This window comes from Accipiter gentilis, chromosome 27 (genome assembly GCF_929443795.1).
Source record: "Accipiter gentilis chromosome 27, bAccGen1.1, whole genome shotgun sequence".
In the NCBI taxonomy this organism is placed as follows: Eukaryota; Metazoa; Chordata; class Aves; order Accipitriformes; family Accipitridae; genus Astur; species Astur gentilis.
Genome location: NC_064906.1, coordinates 181533 through 201238, shown reverse-complemented (window position 1 = coordinate 201238; position 19706 = coordinate 181533). Strand labels below are relative to the sequence as shown.

The following is a 19706-nucleotide window of genomic DNA, read 5'->3' as shown; positions in this document are numbered from 1 at the left end:
CATACATTATTAGCTTAATTTTTTAGTGGATTAAAATAAGCTAGTTCTTGCTTGGGTTTTTTTTTCCTCTTTAATCAGAAGACTCAATTTTTGTTCTGATTGAATTCTGTAGCCAAATTTACTTTAGCCTTAGAATATCCAGTATTAGCAGCATCTCTGTTAAGTCTGGACTCAGCTAATCTTCTGGAATCTTTGAATATTGGGTTGTAAGCCAAAACTTAGCTATCCAAGAGCACATCTGGCTTGCATAGTATTACCTCATTTGTATAAGGTAGTGCTCTTAGTTTCTTTTCATTAGTTTGTTTTTTGTTTGCTGGAAAGGGGAATTTGATATGGGGGTTGTGCTGGCAACAGAAAAAAGTTTAAGGAACTTCAGCAATTTCTTTCTTCCTGTACTGAAATTCACATTAGAAGTCATGATTTTGGTACATAGCCAGTTATAGTAAATAAACTAATAAAATAAGAAATTCTCAGCTAATTACATGTCTTTGACAAATGTGTAGACACTGCTAGCTATTCTGTCAGGTTTGCTGCGTACAAACAAAGGTAGAGTAATATTTATGTTCTTAAATTTCTTAAGACTTATTTCTTCCAATAAGTGAAACTAACCTCTTTCTAGGAGGATTGTTGTGCCATTTATAAAAATGAAATGCTTTCAAAGTTTCACTTGGATACGTAGCTGTTTGCTGAGGAAGGCAGAGCAACCTGGTGGTTTGCACTGAGAGAAATGTTGTTTTCTGTCTTGTGATTTAGGTATTTTCAACCTGTACTAGATGTGATGAGGTAAATCTTTAACAGTACAATCATCTGAGAAGTTTATAAGAAATTGAATTCAAAAAGTGTTTGCTTTGCTTCGCTTCTATTTACATCTGCAAGATAACAGCATGAAATCAATAGTACTTTGTTCTCAGTATTTGTTATTAAACATATTAGTGTGTGTAGGGAAATAAAGATGACATTTGGAAATGGGTAACCTTGGGTTAATTAAATCCATCTGCTGTCTGACTAATGACAGGAATATTGTATCCAGGGAATCACTTATGCTAAAAGATTTGATAATGCACAAAAAGTTTTCTAACAAAGCATTCTTAGAGCAAGCGAGGAGTTGTGTAACTGGAGAGAAAAACAGTCCCAGAGAGTAACTTACAGTATTGTAAGGCTCTGCTTCATGCGGGAATGTCCCAGGAGAAGCTAAGAACCATGTTTATTGTTCCTTGACATGCAAAATTATAACTAGCAAGAAAAGTAAAACTTGTTTTCATCTCATGCTACATGAAGTTGTGTTTATGGGGCTAATTTAAATGCCTGTGTTTCTATGCTCACGAACAGCCAGGATATGAATGTTCATTAGGAAAGAAGCTATATAGGGCACAAAAATGACCTTCCAGAGACACAGTCATGGCAGCTGAAGGAAGACAGACTTTTGATTCATATCGACTGGCAATCTGATCTTACATAGATCAATGCCTCAAGATACTTGGGGTGACTGTTTCCAAACAGCATGTATGATAGTTGCTTTCCATTTTACACTGCTCTAACTCATATCAAGAGGGGCAAAAAAAGACTTTGTACTACAGCTTACATACATTACACTTCGTATTGGTCATCTCTGCTGTTTGGTATTCTTTGATCAATGATTTTTGTAGCTGTAAGTTTTCTGTACATCCTAGTTCATAGTTTCTGGAAAAGAAAATCAAATACATAGTTTAATTTTATTGAATTAATTATTTGATTAATTTGCATTTCATATCTGCATACACTTGTGCAAAACATGGTTTGAAAGTGGGGGGAAAACTTGTGAAGTTTGTGGAGACCTGGGCACTTTTAAAGCAAGGCAACCATAATTGCATCAGATGAAAAACAGTTTATTCCATGTTGATCTGACAGATGGGCAAAACAAAACTCTGAGAGATTAACATTGTTCTGCAATTTAATTTTTAAAGTGTACAAAAAAGATTTGCTTAATAGAATTGAAAATGGCGTATGGGTTTGTTTGATCTACATCGGAGGAACTTGTTTAGGCTTCCTTTGTAGTGAGTCGGACGAAGTCCTGCTAGTATGTGATTTATCTCAGCTTAAAGCAGGCATCTGAAATAGGTCAGATGAAGTGCTCTTTGAAACATCTGGTTTTCTCCTCCACATTTAAAGTGACCATCTCAGATGTGGACATCTGAAGTTTGACAAGATGAATGCCTTTCCGACTGTCACATTTTAAAAGACGAGTTAATTATTGCTTTTTGTAGATGCTAAAGACAATTTGTTAAACAATGCATTTTAAAAGGTATTTTTGATATAACTTTGACAGTTTGAGTGTCGAAATTTATGATGTTTTCCTAAACAAGCATGTCACACGTTAGTACTATGAAAACATGGCCTGAAGCATAAATATGCCATATAGGCTTTCTAGTTCTGCTTCTCTCTTGTGCTGTTTCGGTGTGCAGGAGATGGCAATGTGCACCCCCAGCCTCGCACACAGTGCAAAAACTGAGCATAGGCTGAATGCTGTGCACTTGCTTGCTGTACGGAGATGTGTATTCACTGGAGAACTTAGCCTTAAAAGTGCAGAATACATAAATGAGTTTGAAAATAGTAATTGGCCTCATTTAAAACATTTTCTGTCAAGCAATGTAGCTAATTAAATATTTAAGTAAAAAAAAAAAAAGCCCTGTACTTTTTTTGTGATAATTAATAAACCTGCTTCTACTAGTAAACATTGTAGTGTATGTTGAGTTGATAGTGACTTCCTAGCAGATGAATTAGCAGATGTATACTCTGTGGAACTGCTTATAATTTCATAGTAGCTATGGTTACCAGGTTAAAGAAATCATGGCCTGATGATGAACAGAAATAGATTGCAGCAGACTGGTTTGGGTTTGAATTGCTTAAAAGCAAAATGCTCAAGAATAAGATCACAAAGACTAAGAATGTATGAGTAACAAACATGAGAGCACACTCTGCTGAACTGGCACAGAGTCTGCTTTTCAAATCCTTGTTTTGATACAAAATCACAGTATTTTTTTAAAGCTGGGTTTTACTTGTATGTAGTTTGAGAATTGGCTGCCAACCACATACTTGTAACAAAATTATTTAATCGAAATAGTTAAGATTTTGAATGAATATTGCTAATATTTTCATTTTTCTTTAGTACTGGACAAAGTTAAGTTAAAACATAGACTTTTTGCATTCAAGGAAAGTCATATTCACTTTTTTTTAAAATGTAACACTTAGAATGACTTAATGGAAGTATTTATATTTTCTTTTGGATGCTCTAGCACTTAGAAATGGCGTAAGTGTGGGTTGTATTCAAGCAGGAAGGACAGAACTGAGCTTAAGGACAGTTGTACATTTCCACTAATACTGGTGGGCCCAGTTCAGATGTTTCTAGTGTATATGTTGACTGGCAGCATCAAAAGTACTTGAGTCCATTTGCAGAAGGGAGTGCAGGTGTTGAGGAGTTCAAGCCCCATGGATTTCAATGTAAAGAACAAAAGATGTAATGTTTTCAAAAGTTTCCACGTGGTTTAGAAACCCAAACTACAGTGAATTGTGTTGGATATAGGCCCTCAATCACACAAGCTTTTCTCAAAGTGTTGCTCTCCTTTTATGAACTACGAACTATGTAGAACTGTGTGTCTGAATTTAACTTGAATATAAGTTCTGTAATGTCTGTATATTATAATGTAGAATAAGATTTTATGGCAACATGCTCTTCCTTAGAGTATGGATGCATTTAGACCTGCTCTTTTGCACCAGGGAAGCTTTCCTAGGGACCCTCGTTGGGCCATTGTAATAGCCACTTTAGTTTTAAAGGCTAAAGACTAAAACCTTGCGCCTCATGTTTCTCTATTTTGTAAGCCTAGCTTACAAATTCACGGCTACAAGATCATACTCAGTACGTCTGCATGCCTTGTTTTACAGAATAACCAACCATGACTACAGAATCGGGGTCGGACTCTGAGTCCAAGGATAAAGAGCAGGATCAGCAGGAGGGCCCTGCGCAGCAAGGGGCAGTGGAGACCCAGCCACAGGACCAGCAGCAGCAGCAGCTGAGCGAAGAGCATCAAAACGCGCTTGAGCAGTTCTCGGCTGTGGCAGCCCACAGCACACCGGTGAAAAAGGAGGAGGTAAGGGACCCCATGCGCGCATGCTCGCTGCACATAGCTAGCTACGTGTCCACTTATTGCTCCTGGGAAATAATGAGCCTGGTGTGTTAGGGGCAGAAATACATATTCCGATACGCATGGAAGGCTGTTTGGTGTGAGATGCTGTAGATCTTGACTGGTTGGTCTTCCGCGTTTGAAAAAATAATAGTTTTCAAGCAGAATGTTTTGAAATTAACGTCAGGTCTTTCTGCCTCCAGTGCTTCAGTATAAGGGCAGTCTTATTAACTAAGCAGGAAACATCTTCAATATTGCATTTGCATTAAATAGCAAACAGTGCTAATTTTTAAGAAGCTGAAAATGTCTTCAGAGTTCATTTCTTCTTTGACACCTGCCAAAAACTGATCTCCTGCTTGCCTGTCTGATGTGTGAGCCATGAAGAATCTGTGGCCCCTTAAATTTCTCGTAGTTCTGAAATGACTGCATTATAATTATTTTAACTATTCATGTAATAGGTTTCAGAAGAGCTATCACATGCTTTTCCATTTGGTTCATTGTTGCGCTTATTAAACTTGTGGAAGCTGCTTTCTTTTTCCCGTTAATAATTTCCAGTCAATAGGATTAACAGACATTGTTCTTCATGGTTAAGTGACACACAATTAATGAGGTACCTGCAAATCACATTCCTTAGCTCCATAAGATTATGACCTCCATCTGATCACATTCACCTTTGAAGAGTGGAGTAAGTCAGCCTAAGTACTCTTCCACCCTTTAAAAAATACAGATTGTGTGAAGTGGGGTCCTGTTATTTTACCTGGTTGGGTGTCAGTGCTGGTGAAGCAAGCAGATGTAAGGCATTACTTACAGTCACCATGAGTGCTTCTGTAGAAGCTGTTTGGGGCTAGTTGTGGTCTTGGGTTTTAAGCTTTTGTCCAGAGAGCTACAGCCCAAACTTGCTGTTGGTGGGGATAAAATGAGGGTGTAAGCAGTTTCAGATACAAAGTATTTTTGTATCTCCCTCATTTAGGGGAGCATTACCTAAATGCTTGGGACAACAAACATTTCTGGGACCAAATTAAAAGAGGTGTCTTATGTCTGACTTCTAATACCTCAAGAGGTAGACATGGCAGGGCAGGATTTCTGGTGTTTATCGCTCCTGAAGATCAACCATTGGAAGAACTGCTTATTTTTTTTCATTACTGACTATTTTTACCATTGATAACCCTTGATTAACCTCGCTCCGTGCCCACCAAAGACCTCTCTGCTCTTGCTCGCACATCCACTGATGTTGGGACAATTTTGGTCTCCGAAATAGATCAGAAATTGCATGTAATTAGTTTGGGGAGAAGAGGCAGGGCTGTTTGTCCAAAAGAGAAAGGTACTGCACAAACTGGTCATTAAAGTGTAATTCTATCAGGCCTAGGTATAGGTATTACTAATTTTGTTCTTCCAGACTTCTTTAGTAATCTTTCTGCCCCAAGTTTCTTTTAATGTTAAAAAAAACCAAATGAAAACAAACCCCAGAGTAACTACAAAAAAAACCCAAAACCCTTAGGCACCAAACCTGTCCATCTGTGTTTATAGAGGCGTAGTTTGGAGACCTGAGACGCTGTTGTGTGGTCTCTGATCCCTTCCTTTTCCAAAGAAGATCACCTGTGAGCCGGTATCTGTAGAAGCCTTGATAGAAGAACTGGGTAAGCGAAGGGATGTGCAAGACCTTCCCATCGAGATTACCAGATTGAATCCGAAAGTCCCTTTTGTAAGCTGATTGTTGAATCCAGCTGCAGTGATCTGCCCAGTATATTTCATAGTGGCTTAAGTGTCTGTATCACAGGAAAGAACCACTTAAACGCAGCACTAAGAGACAGAGCTAATGGCAATGGTGTCATTAAAAAAGCCCAAAACTGAAGGAGTAATGGGTATCATTCTTGCTGTCTGTAATCGCAGTGAGGAAGTTGACGTTTTTTTGATATTGCTTGTATGAGAGAACCTTGGGAAGAAAGATTTAAGTTACCAATCCATGAGGGTGACTTTTTGTTGTCATCCTATACACATAAAAAAGAACATTTTAATGAAGACAAAAAGGCTTTTTCATGTTGAGATTAGCAGTTACTACAGAAATTAGTCCTTTCTATCAGGTATAATAATGCAATCTTAGTATCTTCCTGCCTTCTTATCTCATTGAAAATGAGGAAGAAGGCATCACACAGGTTGAGCACCGACATTTCTGAGCAACTGTCATAAGTAGATGGGGTTCATATGTTGTGCAAGCTTGGTAATATTGCTTCATGCTCCAGTGAGAAGCTGTGAAGTGTCAAAGGTCGTTACTGCTGAATCCTGTGACTCCAAAGGCTCGCTTCAAGAGGGGGGGTCTACCTTCAGAAGGGCTTGAACATACTGGGTCATAGTAAGGTACAGTAATATAGATAGACAGCTTATGCTCAAAAACCACAAACCCTGAAGCAACTTGTGGTGCACTAAAATTGAGTCCGTGACACTGAAAATACTGCAGAAATACAGCACAGAGGTATCTTGGGGAAGAATTTAGGAGAAAATGCAACTGTGCTTGCAGAGTTCAAAATAATTTTTTTTTTTTCCCCCGAGATACCAGGATGTCATGTTTCCTTAGGAAAAAGAGACTTAATACAGTCTGAAAGTACCTCAACGCCTGAACGTGTCAGCATAGTTTGACGGATCTTCTCTAATAGTTCTTGGCATGTTTTGTTCTCTAGACAAATGAGAGAAAATCTTTTGTATTATTTTAACTTAAACACATTCCCCTGATCTTAATGTAGACAGGAACCTTAACAAAATAACCTCAATACCATTTTAAAAAAAATAATTATAAATAAGCACATTTCTGCTGCAGTCTTGAGTTACCAGGTGTCTTTGTTTGAAGGAAAATAATCACCAATCCATAAGGATTCATAGAATGTATTTGTAGGCTGAAGCTCCTTCTAAAATTTAAATGACTGCTGGGTGCCCTTGTTTGTGGGCTTTTCTCTCAAGCAGCTTTCCTGTTTTCTTTAAAAAGATTAATTCCATGTCCCTGGGGGTTTTTTTTTTGGTTGCTTTTTCTTGGGGCAGCATGTTAACTTTCACATGGGAAATCTAATGAGCCACTGGCAATGAGAGTTTATTTCTTCCACTTCTGCCACCTACACATGTGCATGTGAACTTTCCCTGGCAGATTTCTTTAACAAAACGCATGGAAATAATCAAAGAGTCCCTCTGCCCATCAGCAGCAGCGCAGCTCTTCACAGAGGCCCTAGGAGGAGACATCTTCAGTCTTGTTTTTCTCTCGGCGCAGTAGGTTGAACCACTTGCCAGCTGGCTGCAGTTGTGGTAGAGGGGTAGCTGGCCTCAAGCCTTGCTGTGAGCCTGGGGCCACTCTCCCCCTTCATCACAGCTATGGTGAGCGCTAAGTGCTCAGCGAACGGCTAATCGACTGACATATGCTGTGCCTTCATCTCCTGCCAGCCTTCAAGGTATGTGAGGACCTTGAGATCCAGAGACAGAGCTGGTGTCCCAAGTGCTGGAAGGAGAAAGTCCTCCAGTGCTGGAGCTAGATGGGGGAAGAGCTGGCTGGTGCTGGGCTGCTCCTGGGGAAGAACATCCACAACTCAGGGGATGAGGTGGATTTTGAAAGCAGCTTTTGTGTTGCTTTTTTGTCTAGCTAGCCCCACTTTCTTCTAGTCTCCCCACCCAGGGAGGGCCAGGAGACCTTTGCTGTGTCCTCTCTCTCAGGGAAAGGAGGAGTGTGGGTCTTGCCTCACCTCTTTGCAGTTGCCTCTTTGCAGGTTGCTGGGGCTTTGGTAGGGGCTGGCGCTGTTGGTAGCAGAGATGATTCCAAATTCCTCTTTTCCCCCATTCACCCAAAGGCAGAGGGCAAGCTTATGGCTTTTTTTTATGGAGTCTTTTGGGGAAAGTTCCCTGTGATTTAGTGGTACGTTGCTGTTGCTGGTTATAGGATACAAGGTTGTTCTAGTCTCAAAGCAGATTAAAGCCTTTGGATGGATTTGCTCCATTCTTATGAAGGTTTATTATATACAGTGAATGGAAACAGACTTGGAGGATTAATTTACAATATATCTCCAGCAATGCTTTTTGGTTATTACACGGAAATTGTTCAGAGCCAAAACAGGTTTGGTTGGGTTCTTTTCCTTGTAGTTAGATAACAGAAAGGTGTTATTTTTATCTTATTTTACTTAAAATTTAGCTTAGGAATTACTGCAGTCCTGTTGAGGTTTTGTTTGGACACTATCAGGGGCATAACTGATGAGAAAGGTAATGACTGTGGCACAGTGCTGTTGCTAGGAAGGGTGAAATGCTGTAGAGCTGTTCTGCTTTCATCTAGTGTCATGGAGAGGACCAGGGGCTGGGCTGCATCACAGTAACTCTTCAAATGGTCTGACCCTCGGATAAACCCATGCAAAGGTAACCAAAGTTGTTTCTTCTTGCCCCTTTTCCCTGCAGTATATTTGTCTTTCAAATAGCACCTGTTTCTTGCCAGCTTGAGGGACTTATTGGGCATCTGCAGAGAGCAAAATTCAGCCTCTCAAACTGTACTTACCATCCATTAGCCAGCCAGCTGCACATAAAAGTTGTTTGGCCCCTCAGTTCCATCCTGTTTGTTTAACCCTTTGCTCAGGCACTTGGGGAGCCTTTCACTCTCCCAGGCATCTCGGCATCCCCCTGCGAATTCACACTGTCACGGCAGATCTGTGCCCTTATTCAGGGGACTGTTTTCTCACTGACAGCAAAATTAGTGCAAACCTGATGGTCTTTTCCTTGTGACACCATGGAAGCATCATATGATTTAATAGGTACAGGGCTTAAAGGTAATATCAACAAACTGTAGGAATATCTGTTTATCACAATGTTTACCAATTACTCAGCATTTCCAACAGACCAAAAAAACAGGTCTAAGAAGTCCGAGGGATTTTGTACCTATGGAAAAAGTAGAAGCCTAAAGTATATTCATGCATGCCCCTCCTCCACAGGTACTCTGTACCTTTTGAAGTGAGAAGAGAGGGCTGGGAGGAACATGGGCAATACGGGAAATCTTTTCAATAGGTAAGGAAGACTCTGTCCTGCTTCAGGGGCTTTCTCATACAAGCCCCACACTAGGCTCACTTAAATGCTTGGGTGCAGGGTGCATAGTGTTTTGCATGGCATGATTGGTTCATCTCCCTTCAAAAAGTATCTTTCTTTCTCTTTATAGCCCACAGACAAAGAACAGGAGTTTGCTGCTGCGAGTGCAAAACAGCTGGAATACCAGCAGCTAGAGGACGACAAGCTCTCTCAAAAATCATCATCTAGCAAACTTTCCAAGTCTCCTCTAAAGATCGTCAAGAAACCGAAAAATATGCAGTGCAAAGTGACACTCCTGGATGGATCAGAATATGCCTGTGAAGTAGAGGTAAATTGCTTTTTGTCTTGTTTTTTGCATCCTGTCTGGAGGAAAATGGTTGAAATTAGATTCGTAATTTAAGCAAAAGAATGAGTGGCCTGATATTTCACCAATGTCAAGCACAGATTTGCTTCCGTTGTTTTCTCTGGAGGTTAAAGGTATTGCACAGATTTGAGCTGGATGAGGGATTGTGAGCAGTCCCTTGAACAGCCAGAGATTTTGGATTAATTTTATGTCAGCACATGCCACAACAGAATACAGAAAATAAATTATGGGCAGCAAGGCCCATAAACAAAGAAGGATTTGATCCCATAGGGCTTCTCTTTTCCTTGGTACTCTGCTGAGTGGAGACTCGTATTGAGTCACTGTCCAAACAGTAATTCTGACCCTTGTGAGATTAGTGGGGCCATGAGAGACACCCAGAGGAGGCAGGGGAAATGTCAGGAGCAAATAGCAGTGATAGTAGTGAGTTTTGTGAGCTTCTCCACGATGTCTGTGAATCATACCTGGATCTGAATGTTACTGGCAGAAAGTTGCTGGTGGTTTTCTGTAAGGAAACTTGCCTTCCCTGCCAGGAGCCTACTTTTAGGAGGGATGGTCTTTGCTGCACTGTCACTTAAGGACTGGTCTGTGCCTGTGGGCAGAACCATGCTAAGAAGTTGCCTTGCCTTCAACTCCGGAAGGCCATGGAGAAGCAGGGCATGAGCGGATTCAGCATCTCAGAGTGGACCCATTTCTCAATTCAGCCTTTCCAGCCATGTCACCGAGGTGGTCTTTGGGCAGCGGACCAGCCTGTCCTGAGCCTGCTTTAGGTCAGGAGGCCGCAAGCAGCGGCCAGGAGGGGAAGGATGTGTGTTGGAGGGCTCGGCAAAGCCAGTCCTCCCTCAGGCAACCACAGGATGCAGTGGCGAAGAAAAGCCACCTGGGCAGGACAGAAGAGTATAAAGGTAGAGGTGGGATAGTCTGCAGGCTTGAAAGAGGAACCCGGAAGATCATGAAGAAGGAGAGAGGGCGGAGGAAAGCAGTATCTGACTGGGAGCCAAATCCTGTTGTCTTCACAGTCAGATTGCACTCGGCCCTTGCATCCTCCAGCCACTCTTGTTTTAAGCCCTCTGGAGAGTGGCAGGTGAGGAGGACCTTTATGATGTTTATTTAACCACAGCTTTACAGTTTGGGCCAAATTTTTCTATGCTAACACAGGAGCTGTGATTTTATTACTCTTACAGCAACTTAGCAGTCATGCTGTCAAGTATCTTTTAGTTTCACTGGCCAAGCCTATGTTGCTTCCTTCAGACTAGCAATAGCTATCTGGCCACATACTTTGTGACTATTAAATTTTCATTTCTTGACCTGCGGCCCCAGTTTTGTCTGTCAAGAATAGTGTGCAAACCATTAAGCTGGAAGAATGACTAATACTGGCTTTGATGGAAAGAGTCAAGCTCGTTTCAGCTTTTGCCACTTGGCTGTAAAATGTGAGTTAGTTTTTACAATTCAGTCAAGCAAATTTTACCAAATAGGTTTTCTACAGAAATCTTGTCTAGTAGGTTGAACTTTATGAGAATATAAGATGGAGCAGAAGGGGTGACTTGCTATGTTAGACTTCCACTTATGCAAAAAAAATGCTGTGAATATTACTTTTAGGAAGTTTCACTTTTTCACTAAACTTTGACTCTGTTGAAGTGTCAAATTGCTAGCATATAAAAACCATCATGTTTTATTGCTCATCAGATTTCTCCACTTTGGAAGTTCTGAATAGCTCTTGAAAAATGTCCAATATAAATTTTGTATGCATTTTTTCTACTTACACTGCTGAAGTTGTCTTGACTGTCATCAATAATCACTTTATCTGCTTCTAAGATGGTTAGACTTACTAGGCAGAATGTAATATTGATGAGAATAGAGCTCCTAAAAGGATGAATCCTCAAATGACAAAGCTATGACAATGAGCAGACCATACGGTGCATTGAAACAGAAGTTAGTTGTGAGGCACAAATATTTCAGGGAACAGTTTAGAAGGCACAAGTATTTCAGGGAACAAGTGCAACTGGGGTGATGCATGCATTTACATACCTTAAGTGGACGATCCAGACTTTGCATCCTTCCTAGGTGGTATTGTCAGCATACTGTGTGCATTGAGGATGCAACTGCAGGTACCTCTCTGGCACAGCCCACTCTGGCCCGTGGGAACACTTGGTAGATTCCCAGGGGAGTCCACTTTCCAAGTGCATAAAGTTCAGCTACAGCAAAAGGATGCTGTGTCCAGTCAAGAGAAATTATGTGACTTTCACTGTGCTTTTTCTCCCAGGGAGAAAAAGTATATACAAAGGGAGTTAGTAGGGCAGGGAGACTGAGGGTCTGTCTCAGGAGACATCTCAGGAAACCATGTAGGAGGCTGAAGGTGAAGTTCTGCTATGGTAATTTTGCATAACAACAAAGTTCTGTGTCTGTTTCACAGAAGCTCAGTGCTGCAGCATAAGAAATAATCTGTCACGTTTCAGAAAAATGCTATCACATTTTAAGGATCACCCTCAAGTGAACTTACTGTATCCCTTTAAACTAGGGGGAGGGGGGGAATATATATATAAAAATATAAATAAAGTATACTGAAAGACCTAACAAATTATGGAGGTCAGTAAATTTCCCAAGATTAATTCCTGAAGAGAAGGGGGAGAGAGGAGGACAACACATGGCTATTAAATATTTAATATTTTCATTCCTTGTGTTTAACCCACCTGAATGCATCTTTCAGTGTGGATGGTAGCCCAGGGTGGGGATGCGACAGTTCATGGATGTGAGTCAGAAATGTCATCCTATGTTGTTAGCTCCTGTCTTCCAGCTCTGTCTGTGTGTCGTGCTTCTACCCACTGAAGGCTACAGAGCAGTGTGATCTAGAAGGACCATAAACTTAGAAACCTAATTCTAAGCTAGAATAATAGCTCTGTCAGTGAATATTTTGGACATGGGCCAGATATTTATCTCTCTAGAATTGCATTCCCTAGTCTGGGAGCTGGGGATCATTATAGAATCCATCAGTTACTCTATAGAGTGCTTTGCAAATGACAAATGCTTTTATATATGTTAAATATTAATATAATTTAAAGGAGCTTATTGCTCTCAAGTAGAGCACAACCTACAGCTTATCAATTATGTGTTCATCTAGTTAATGACCTGACAGCCAAAATTGCATGTAGTCACAGACTGAGATGCTTTTGAGGCAGGTTTGCTTAATCCATTATCCCCTTGGTGTCCTTTGTTTCAAAAGCCCCTCTTTCTTATTCCATATTTAATGCTGAGCATCTTCACTGCCTGCTGCTGTATCTTTCAGTCTCTCTCACGTTCAGCACTTTGCATTTGCAACACCAGGAGTTTTTCATATTGTGTGAGATATATCTACATGGGAAAATGTGGTGAAGGTAACCTCAAAGCTGAGGTTAACAGGGGTTCATCTAATGTGGTATCCATTCAGTGAAAGAAGCTTAAGCAAATGCCAGGTAAAAGCTTTCTCCTGAGGCCCCACGGTGTTACTGCCTGTGTGCTGTATCCATCCTGACCCAGAAAGTCTTTCATGCGGTAAGACATCACAAGCCAAAACCAGGTTAAGTAGGTAACCCAACCTGTTCATTCATCCTCTTCCAAAACCATAAACCAGAAGCATTACCACCTGTACCCCCACTGCCTCTCTCATCTGGGAGCCTACAGATGGTAGCAGCAGGCTTATCGAAGAAGGGTGTTCCCTTTCAGAGGTGGGATGGCCACCTGATAGTGCTTTGTCTGTCCAGGGACAGCTGTTGGCTTTTGGAGCAGAAGTATTTGCTGAACACTGACATTGTCCCTGGTACTTTGTCAAAGAAAAACAGCCTCAGGGTGGCTACGTGGTTCTCCCATGTCATGAAGAAGCTGGAGGTTTCTAATGGGTGCTCAGTCACAGGAGTCAACACAGCCTGCTCAGAGGGATACTGAGCAGTGATTTCCACCTAGATGTCCATCCCTGCTGGAAGTGGTTCTCCTTGTGCTCTTCATTGCAGTCTCCCAGCCAGCATTGGGATCAGAAATACTCTTTGTCAAAAGCTGCCAAGCCCACAGTTGGGGTGAAAATTGTACTGCAGAGAGGGTGCTGAAGACTTCTCTTTTAAGTGAACTCTGACCTACACTTTGCATTTGTTTGTTTGGAGAGTGAAAGATAAAGCAAGATCCAAGAGTGCAAATTGATTTCAGATAACCTTAAAAAAGATAGTGAACACACTAGTTCAGGTTTTTCCTAAGATACAAGAAAACAAGCAGAAATAACTTATTTCTGGGTTCTTCCCACTTTAAGTAGGGGTTTCAAGTGCTGTAGTACATTTATGGTATTTCTAGGATTTTATTTCCTTCCTCTTCCCTCTCTGCCCCATCTCAATTTTCTGTTATCAAGACTACTGCATTTTAATTAAAAGATGCAAGTGGAACCAACTGTCATCTTCTCCCTTACATGCAGCCCCATTTGAAATGTCTTTCTAAAACAGGTTAGAATTTGCCTTCATCGTTTCTGCTCTAAACATATACATGCTGTTAATTGCAAAGTGAGATCAGAAAACTATAACATTTCATTTTTCAAAGGCTTAGCTGTCTGAGCCCATTGGTAATTTATACTCTCTCTTGGTTCCTCCATGGCTCTGACTTTCTTATTGTGCCGGACACCAGTAAATGAAAACAAATGTTTCCATGGCAGCCTGTCTGTGGCATCTCTGCAGGCCTACATCAAACAGAGTGAGTTGCTGTAGGATTCAGATAGGCTGCAGAGCACATGCAAAGCTGACATCTTGGAAAGCATTACCGCTGTCCCCTCTTCTTGGTGGGTGGTGGTCAGCTGAGGTAGGAGGGGACTGGTAAAAATACGCTGATTTGGGACTTTTTTCCCCTCCGCTTTTTCTCAGTCATGCTGCCGCTGGGACCTGGGCAGTAGTTGGGTGTCCCATGCTGTAGCCGCTGCTACGCCTTTGTGATGAACGTCTGGTGACTTCCTCCCTGATGGAGAGCCCATTTCCTTAATGGGTTTCCCTGCGTCCTCAGGTGACTTCAGAATAGCATGCTTGAGTTGCAATGGTGAGAAGTTTTAATTTCAGATATGTAAAAGCAATGTTGATGACATGGACAGAGGCAGACTGGGGTGAACAGGTTCCTTTCTGCCCTACACAAGTACGTGCTGAAACCCCTTTTTGGAGGCAAAATGGGCATGAAATAAATGGATTCTCAAACAGGATGGAGTATTGTATTTCACATGAATTTTTATTTTTCCTGTTAAAATGTGAGAGTATATGGATGTTTCTTTAAAAAACAAGTCATTAAAGGTGGTCTTAGGACAGGCTTTGAAGAATAGAGAACAAGCAGACTTATTTCTGCTCTGCCACCACTGCCAGAAATGAAAGACAGTGGTGGCTGACTTCAGTGCTGCATGTGTTTCTTTTCCTGGCTTGCAAGACTACCTCTGGAGAAAAAACCCTTCTGTGCTTCTGCAGTGGGGGACCACATGGCCCTGTTGTCCCCATCCCCATGCAGCATCTGAGCAAACCTTTGCCCTGGAGGAATCTCGGTGTGGACCTGCACACTGCTTTTGCATGGGGAGTTTAATAACATCGAATTTCTCATCTGTTTTGAGGTAGGCTTTAAGGTCAAGAAGGAAACCTCTGTAATAAGATGCACTCTGGTTTCTGAAGGATACAGTTTCAGTTACCCCCTGCACATTTTAATTGTTTAATGGATTCCACATAGTCTCTTGCAAATGGCTTTACATGTGAAACTGATTACCGAACGCAAGAGGGAGTTTTTTTAATAAGTCTTTTCCTTTTGACCTACTCGTTGCTTACATTTCAGTTAATTTAATATGAAGAGCTTTGTTTAAGGTTTTTGTTCCTTCCCCGGGATGTGTTTCAGTAAATGTGACTGGGTTGAGATGCATCGTCGTTGTTACACAGAATGTTTTCTGTCCCCAGACCCGCTAATTAGGGCTGACGTAGATTAGCCAGGGGATTCAGTTAAGGTCTATGTTACCTGACACATGTCAGTAGGAGTCTGAGTATTGCCTGAATATGTTCCAGCTGAATAGAGTTAATACAAAACTCTTCTGGCTTGCTTTTTCCAAATACTGTAGGCAGCTTTTTATGAGTTAAAATACTTGTCAATTCAAAAAGCATAACAGTCTGGAAATCGATACCAATGTTGTCCCGCTCATAGTGATCAAGTGTGAGGCTGAGCATAAAGAGGTTTTTTGCTTCAGTTTGGTAATTGAAAGAAAAATAAAAAAGTTTGGGCTCCCTTTTAGTGATGATGATGATGATGATTATTTCACTGAAGCTAAAGAAATCTAAATTTAAAAAAGTCACTTCAGATTGAGCCAAGCCTTTTGGAAATACCACAGGGCAGAAAGAGGATGCTGGTGTGGCACTTGTGGAGCTGGAGCATTTCCTCCTTGCCAGGAGAGGCTCACCTCCCCCAGCTTTCCCGCAGCTCCTCACGTCTGGGAATGTCTGGGCTGCATGGTATTCAGGGAAAAGGTCTCTTATAACCTTGGTAAGAAAACACACCTAAGCGATAAGACAGCTGGGGTCTCTTGTATTTCCTCCAGTTAGTATGCAAGTATTTTACAGAGACTTGAAGAACCAAGAATTAAAACCAAGTCACTCCTTCGGATGTTATACTGAGTAAACAGCACGTTGGGCTTTAAATTACACCTTTTGGCATGGGAGAGGACATGTTCACAATCAAAATGAATGCAAAAAGTTTAAAATAACAAAAAAAAATGTGTCCTCTCCACATATATTTTCTGCATTTAGTTCTCTTATCTCTTGCCTTTTGTTAATAGTTTCTGAAAGTGATTTGGGCAGTGAAATGATGGGTTTAGCAGACAAAAATCTTCCTTTTGATACTTTGGAGGTGCCAGCCATTTTTCATAATGGTGAAAATGATTGAGAGGGGTCAACCTACATTGACAAATACTTTCAGCTGCCCTGAAATTGCATTTTCTAGGGAACAAATGATTAGCTGAAGACTTCTCAGTGAAATGTTGCCTCTGGTTCCCTCCCCTTCTGTGCACCAGTGGGACACAAGCCAGGCAACAGAAGCTTGTTCTCCACCTGGTGAAGTTTTAAAAAATTGTTTGGTCACGCATGCTCAAACCCAGGTGCTGCAAGGTTCATTGCTGCTTAACCAGTTTGCAAGCGCCCAGGAGGGGATGATCTTTTACTTTCCTTTTACCCCAGACAGAAAGAGGTCTTTTGGCTCCAGGGGTCCTGTCCTTGTCACTGTCCTTGCTGATGGCCCCACCAGGGTGAGACTGCGTCAAGCCCTCCATGTTTGTTTTCTCCAGGCTCGTCTTTCTGTGCTATGGTTTCTGTGCAGTTTGTTTATTTTTTTTCCACTCCAGCCTGGCAATGTAGGTCAGGGAGAGCTCTGTGGCTTTTAAACTCGTATGGCAAGATTACTCCGTAAATCGGACTATGTTGACAGTAGAGCTTTTTCAACTGAAAATAAACAAAATGTTTATGGTTGATTTTTGCTGATATATGCCAGTAACTATTTATGTTACAGGTAGCAGTTGGTTCCCCCTTTCTGTGTTGATGCTAGGTTTGTGCATCGTTAGCAGTTACACAGGAGAGATGAGTGTTTGCTGAGGTCATCCAAGTATAGGTAGAATAAGGAAAATATTTATAACCCCCCACTGGAAAGCTTCAACTGCTGTATTGAATCCCAAGAGACCCACTTGAGTTACTGCAGAGTAACTCTTGCAGGAGGCGGTAGGGCAATCAGGAGGCATTAAGCCAATGGATCAATTGCATGTCTAGTTAAAATCCAAGGCCAAACAATCTGTGTTCTCAAGAAAGCTCAGCAAGGGGGCTACTTTCTCTGTTGAAAAGCCTTCAAAATTGTGGAATAAGGTTTATTATTTTAGGTTAGGATTTAGCAAATGTGTGAGACTGATCAGTGTGCTGAGACTTGGACTGCTGTCTGAGAAATAGTATCCACTATTTTTTTCCTTTATCAGAGGGTAGTGCTTGTGAGCTGTTACCAGATCTCAGTTTTTGCAGTATGAATTCTGTTGATGCACTTGGGATGCCAAAGCATTTGCTAATCATCACGTTTGACAGGTATTTCTGTAGCCGTTGTGCACATGCAGCCGTGGCTGTTACGCTTCCACGTATAAAGACATGCTCCAGAGTATTTATTATTTCTCCGGTCCCCCCTTTTCCTGCTTTGCATTGCCATGAACAAAGTGCCAGCTTTTTTCCTAAGCATGCATACTGTGTAACACACGTGTCAGTATGCTTAGAGCTCAATGATGCAATCGCTGGTGTGATCTCTGCTGCTGATGTAGAAGGCAAAAACCCTAATTTGGTTTGATGCCAGAATCGGGAATAGGTCACCAATCTTCTTACTGGGATTTAGCAGTCCTCTGGGTTTTTTTAGATTAGTGCTGGCTTTTTAGGATTGCAAGCTCAAACGGCATTAAAGAAGGTTGCCCCCATAAAAACTATGTCATGTTATACAATGTCATTGACACTTGCTGCAGGTATGTAACTGTAGCATAGACAGTGTTACATACTTATCTAAATGTTTGTATTAAATACTTAGGTGTCAGAAAAAGTTATTTTCAGGAATGGTAATATATTTCAGTGCGCTATATTACAATAAATATTATCAATAAGCTTATAAATTGTATTACTACCATGATGGGAGAAAAAAAAATTATCAGTCGTCACTGTATGTCAAAACACCGTCTAGGCTACTAGAAGTTTTCTTATGTGGCATTCATTTCTATGTGCAGAGCAGTTTGGGGAGTTCTAAATTAAAAAGCAGAGATAGGCAAAACACTATTGCAGTTTTTATTTCAAACTGTTAGAATGTATTAGTCATGTACTGGGATGTATATTGAGGTTCACACATAAAAAAGTTAATAAAGAAATAGAACACTTGGAGAGGTTGTATTGCCATGCAGCTTTCAGGAAAAGCATTTCCTTCTATGAAATAAACTTACATTGAAAAAAGAAGTTGTTTTAACACAGCCTTCTGAAATTGCCTAGTTCTTAGTTCTCCCTGCATTTGACTAAATTGTTTTTTCAGTAGATTGTGTTTGGAATTGTGACCTGGGACATTTCCAAAGGCAGTTTACCATTGAAGTATGTAAAAGATGAAATGGTACTTCCTTTTGAGAACCAAAAAATGAATGTGTTTTGCTTTGAACCTTTTCTTCTCATTGCCTGTAGGGGTTTTTTGCCACCTGAAAAGCTGACAGAAAGGTCTTGTTCAGTATCTCCTACACATGCTGGTTAACTGCTTACAAACTGTATGAGAGTATTATGTCCATCGAAGGGATACGTGCATCCTCATAGATGTTCATTTGTAATACTCTGCATATGCCAAACCCAAGATTTTTCCTTAAGAAACATAAAATAGTTGGATTAAAAAGACCAGATTAGTTAATTTCTTTTATCTTTAAACTTTTCTATGTTTGTCTGTGTGGGAGAGGGGAGTGGGGTATTTGTTGTTAGCTTTGTCACTCTATATATTACTGCTGTCTTTGGTGTACAATGTTGTACTGGTAACTTCAGCAAAGTTTTTGTTGCATAACAGAAGCGACTTTCTTTAAAATGTTTTGTATAATGCCTAGAACACCACTCTCAACACACTGAACTTCCAGATGAACTAAATGTAGATGTTTCTGGAACTGCCACTGCCATTTTCAGCAAGCACAGCAGGGGATGTAGGGGCCTAAATTTCAGTGGTTGAGTCATGTTAGGCTTTTAAAAGCTCTCATCCTGCAAGTTATACTTGCTGATTTTCTGCCAATTAACACTCCAGGAAAGATTCTTCATCCTATTCTTCTTCCTGGATGCTCCCTACTTAGCTTCTTGCTGGGGACTTCAGTTGCGAAATGGTAGATTTGAAGAAATTCAGGGTTTCTTTTCTCTTCTGTCACCTTTCTCCTTCATCTTCTCTTCCCCATGCAGAAAAACCGTGGGGAAGTGTAAACAGCACAAGAGCAAATCCTTTGAAAACGCAAATTACAAGTGTGTAGAAGTGAAATGAAGTTAGACTTCTTTGGAATGACTTCTTCCATTTATCTTCCTTGGGAAAAATAAACTTTATGCTTTTTTTTTTTTCCATGTTCTAATCAAGATTTGTTCAGGAAACAGATTTTCCCTATCTGGAAATTTTCTGGC

The 19706-nt window shown here is 40.9% G+C and overlaps 1 protein-coding gene across 28 annotated transcripts in view; it reads left to right on the top strand.

Annotated features, from left to right (window-relative positions):
- Positions 1-19706, top strand: part of EPB41L3 (erythrocyte membrane protein band 4.1 like 3) — a 93025-nt gene that overhangs the window by 24590 nt on the left and 48729 nt on the right. For all 28 annotated transcript variants that reach the window (XM_049830356.1, XM_049830379.1, XM_049830377.1 and 25 more), the window contains exons 2-3: positions 3919-4124; positions 9325-9522. In XM_049830356.1, coding sequence (XP_049686313.1) covers positions 3930-4124; positions 9325-9522 — 393 coding nt within the window. In that variant the 5' untranslated portion in view covers positions 3919-3929. The remainder of the gene's footprint in view (positions 1-3918; positions 4125-9324; positions 9523-19706) is intronic.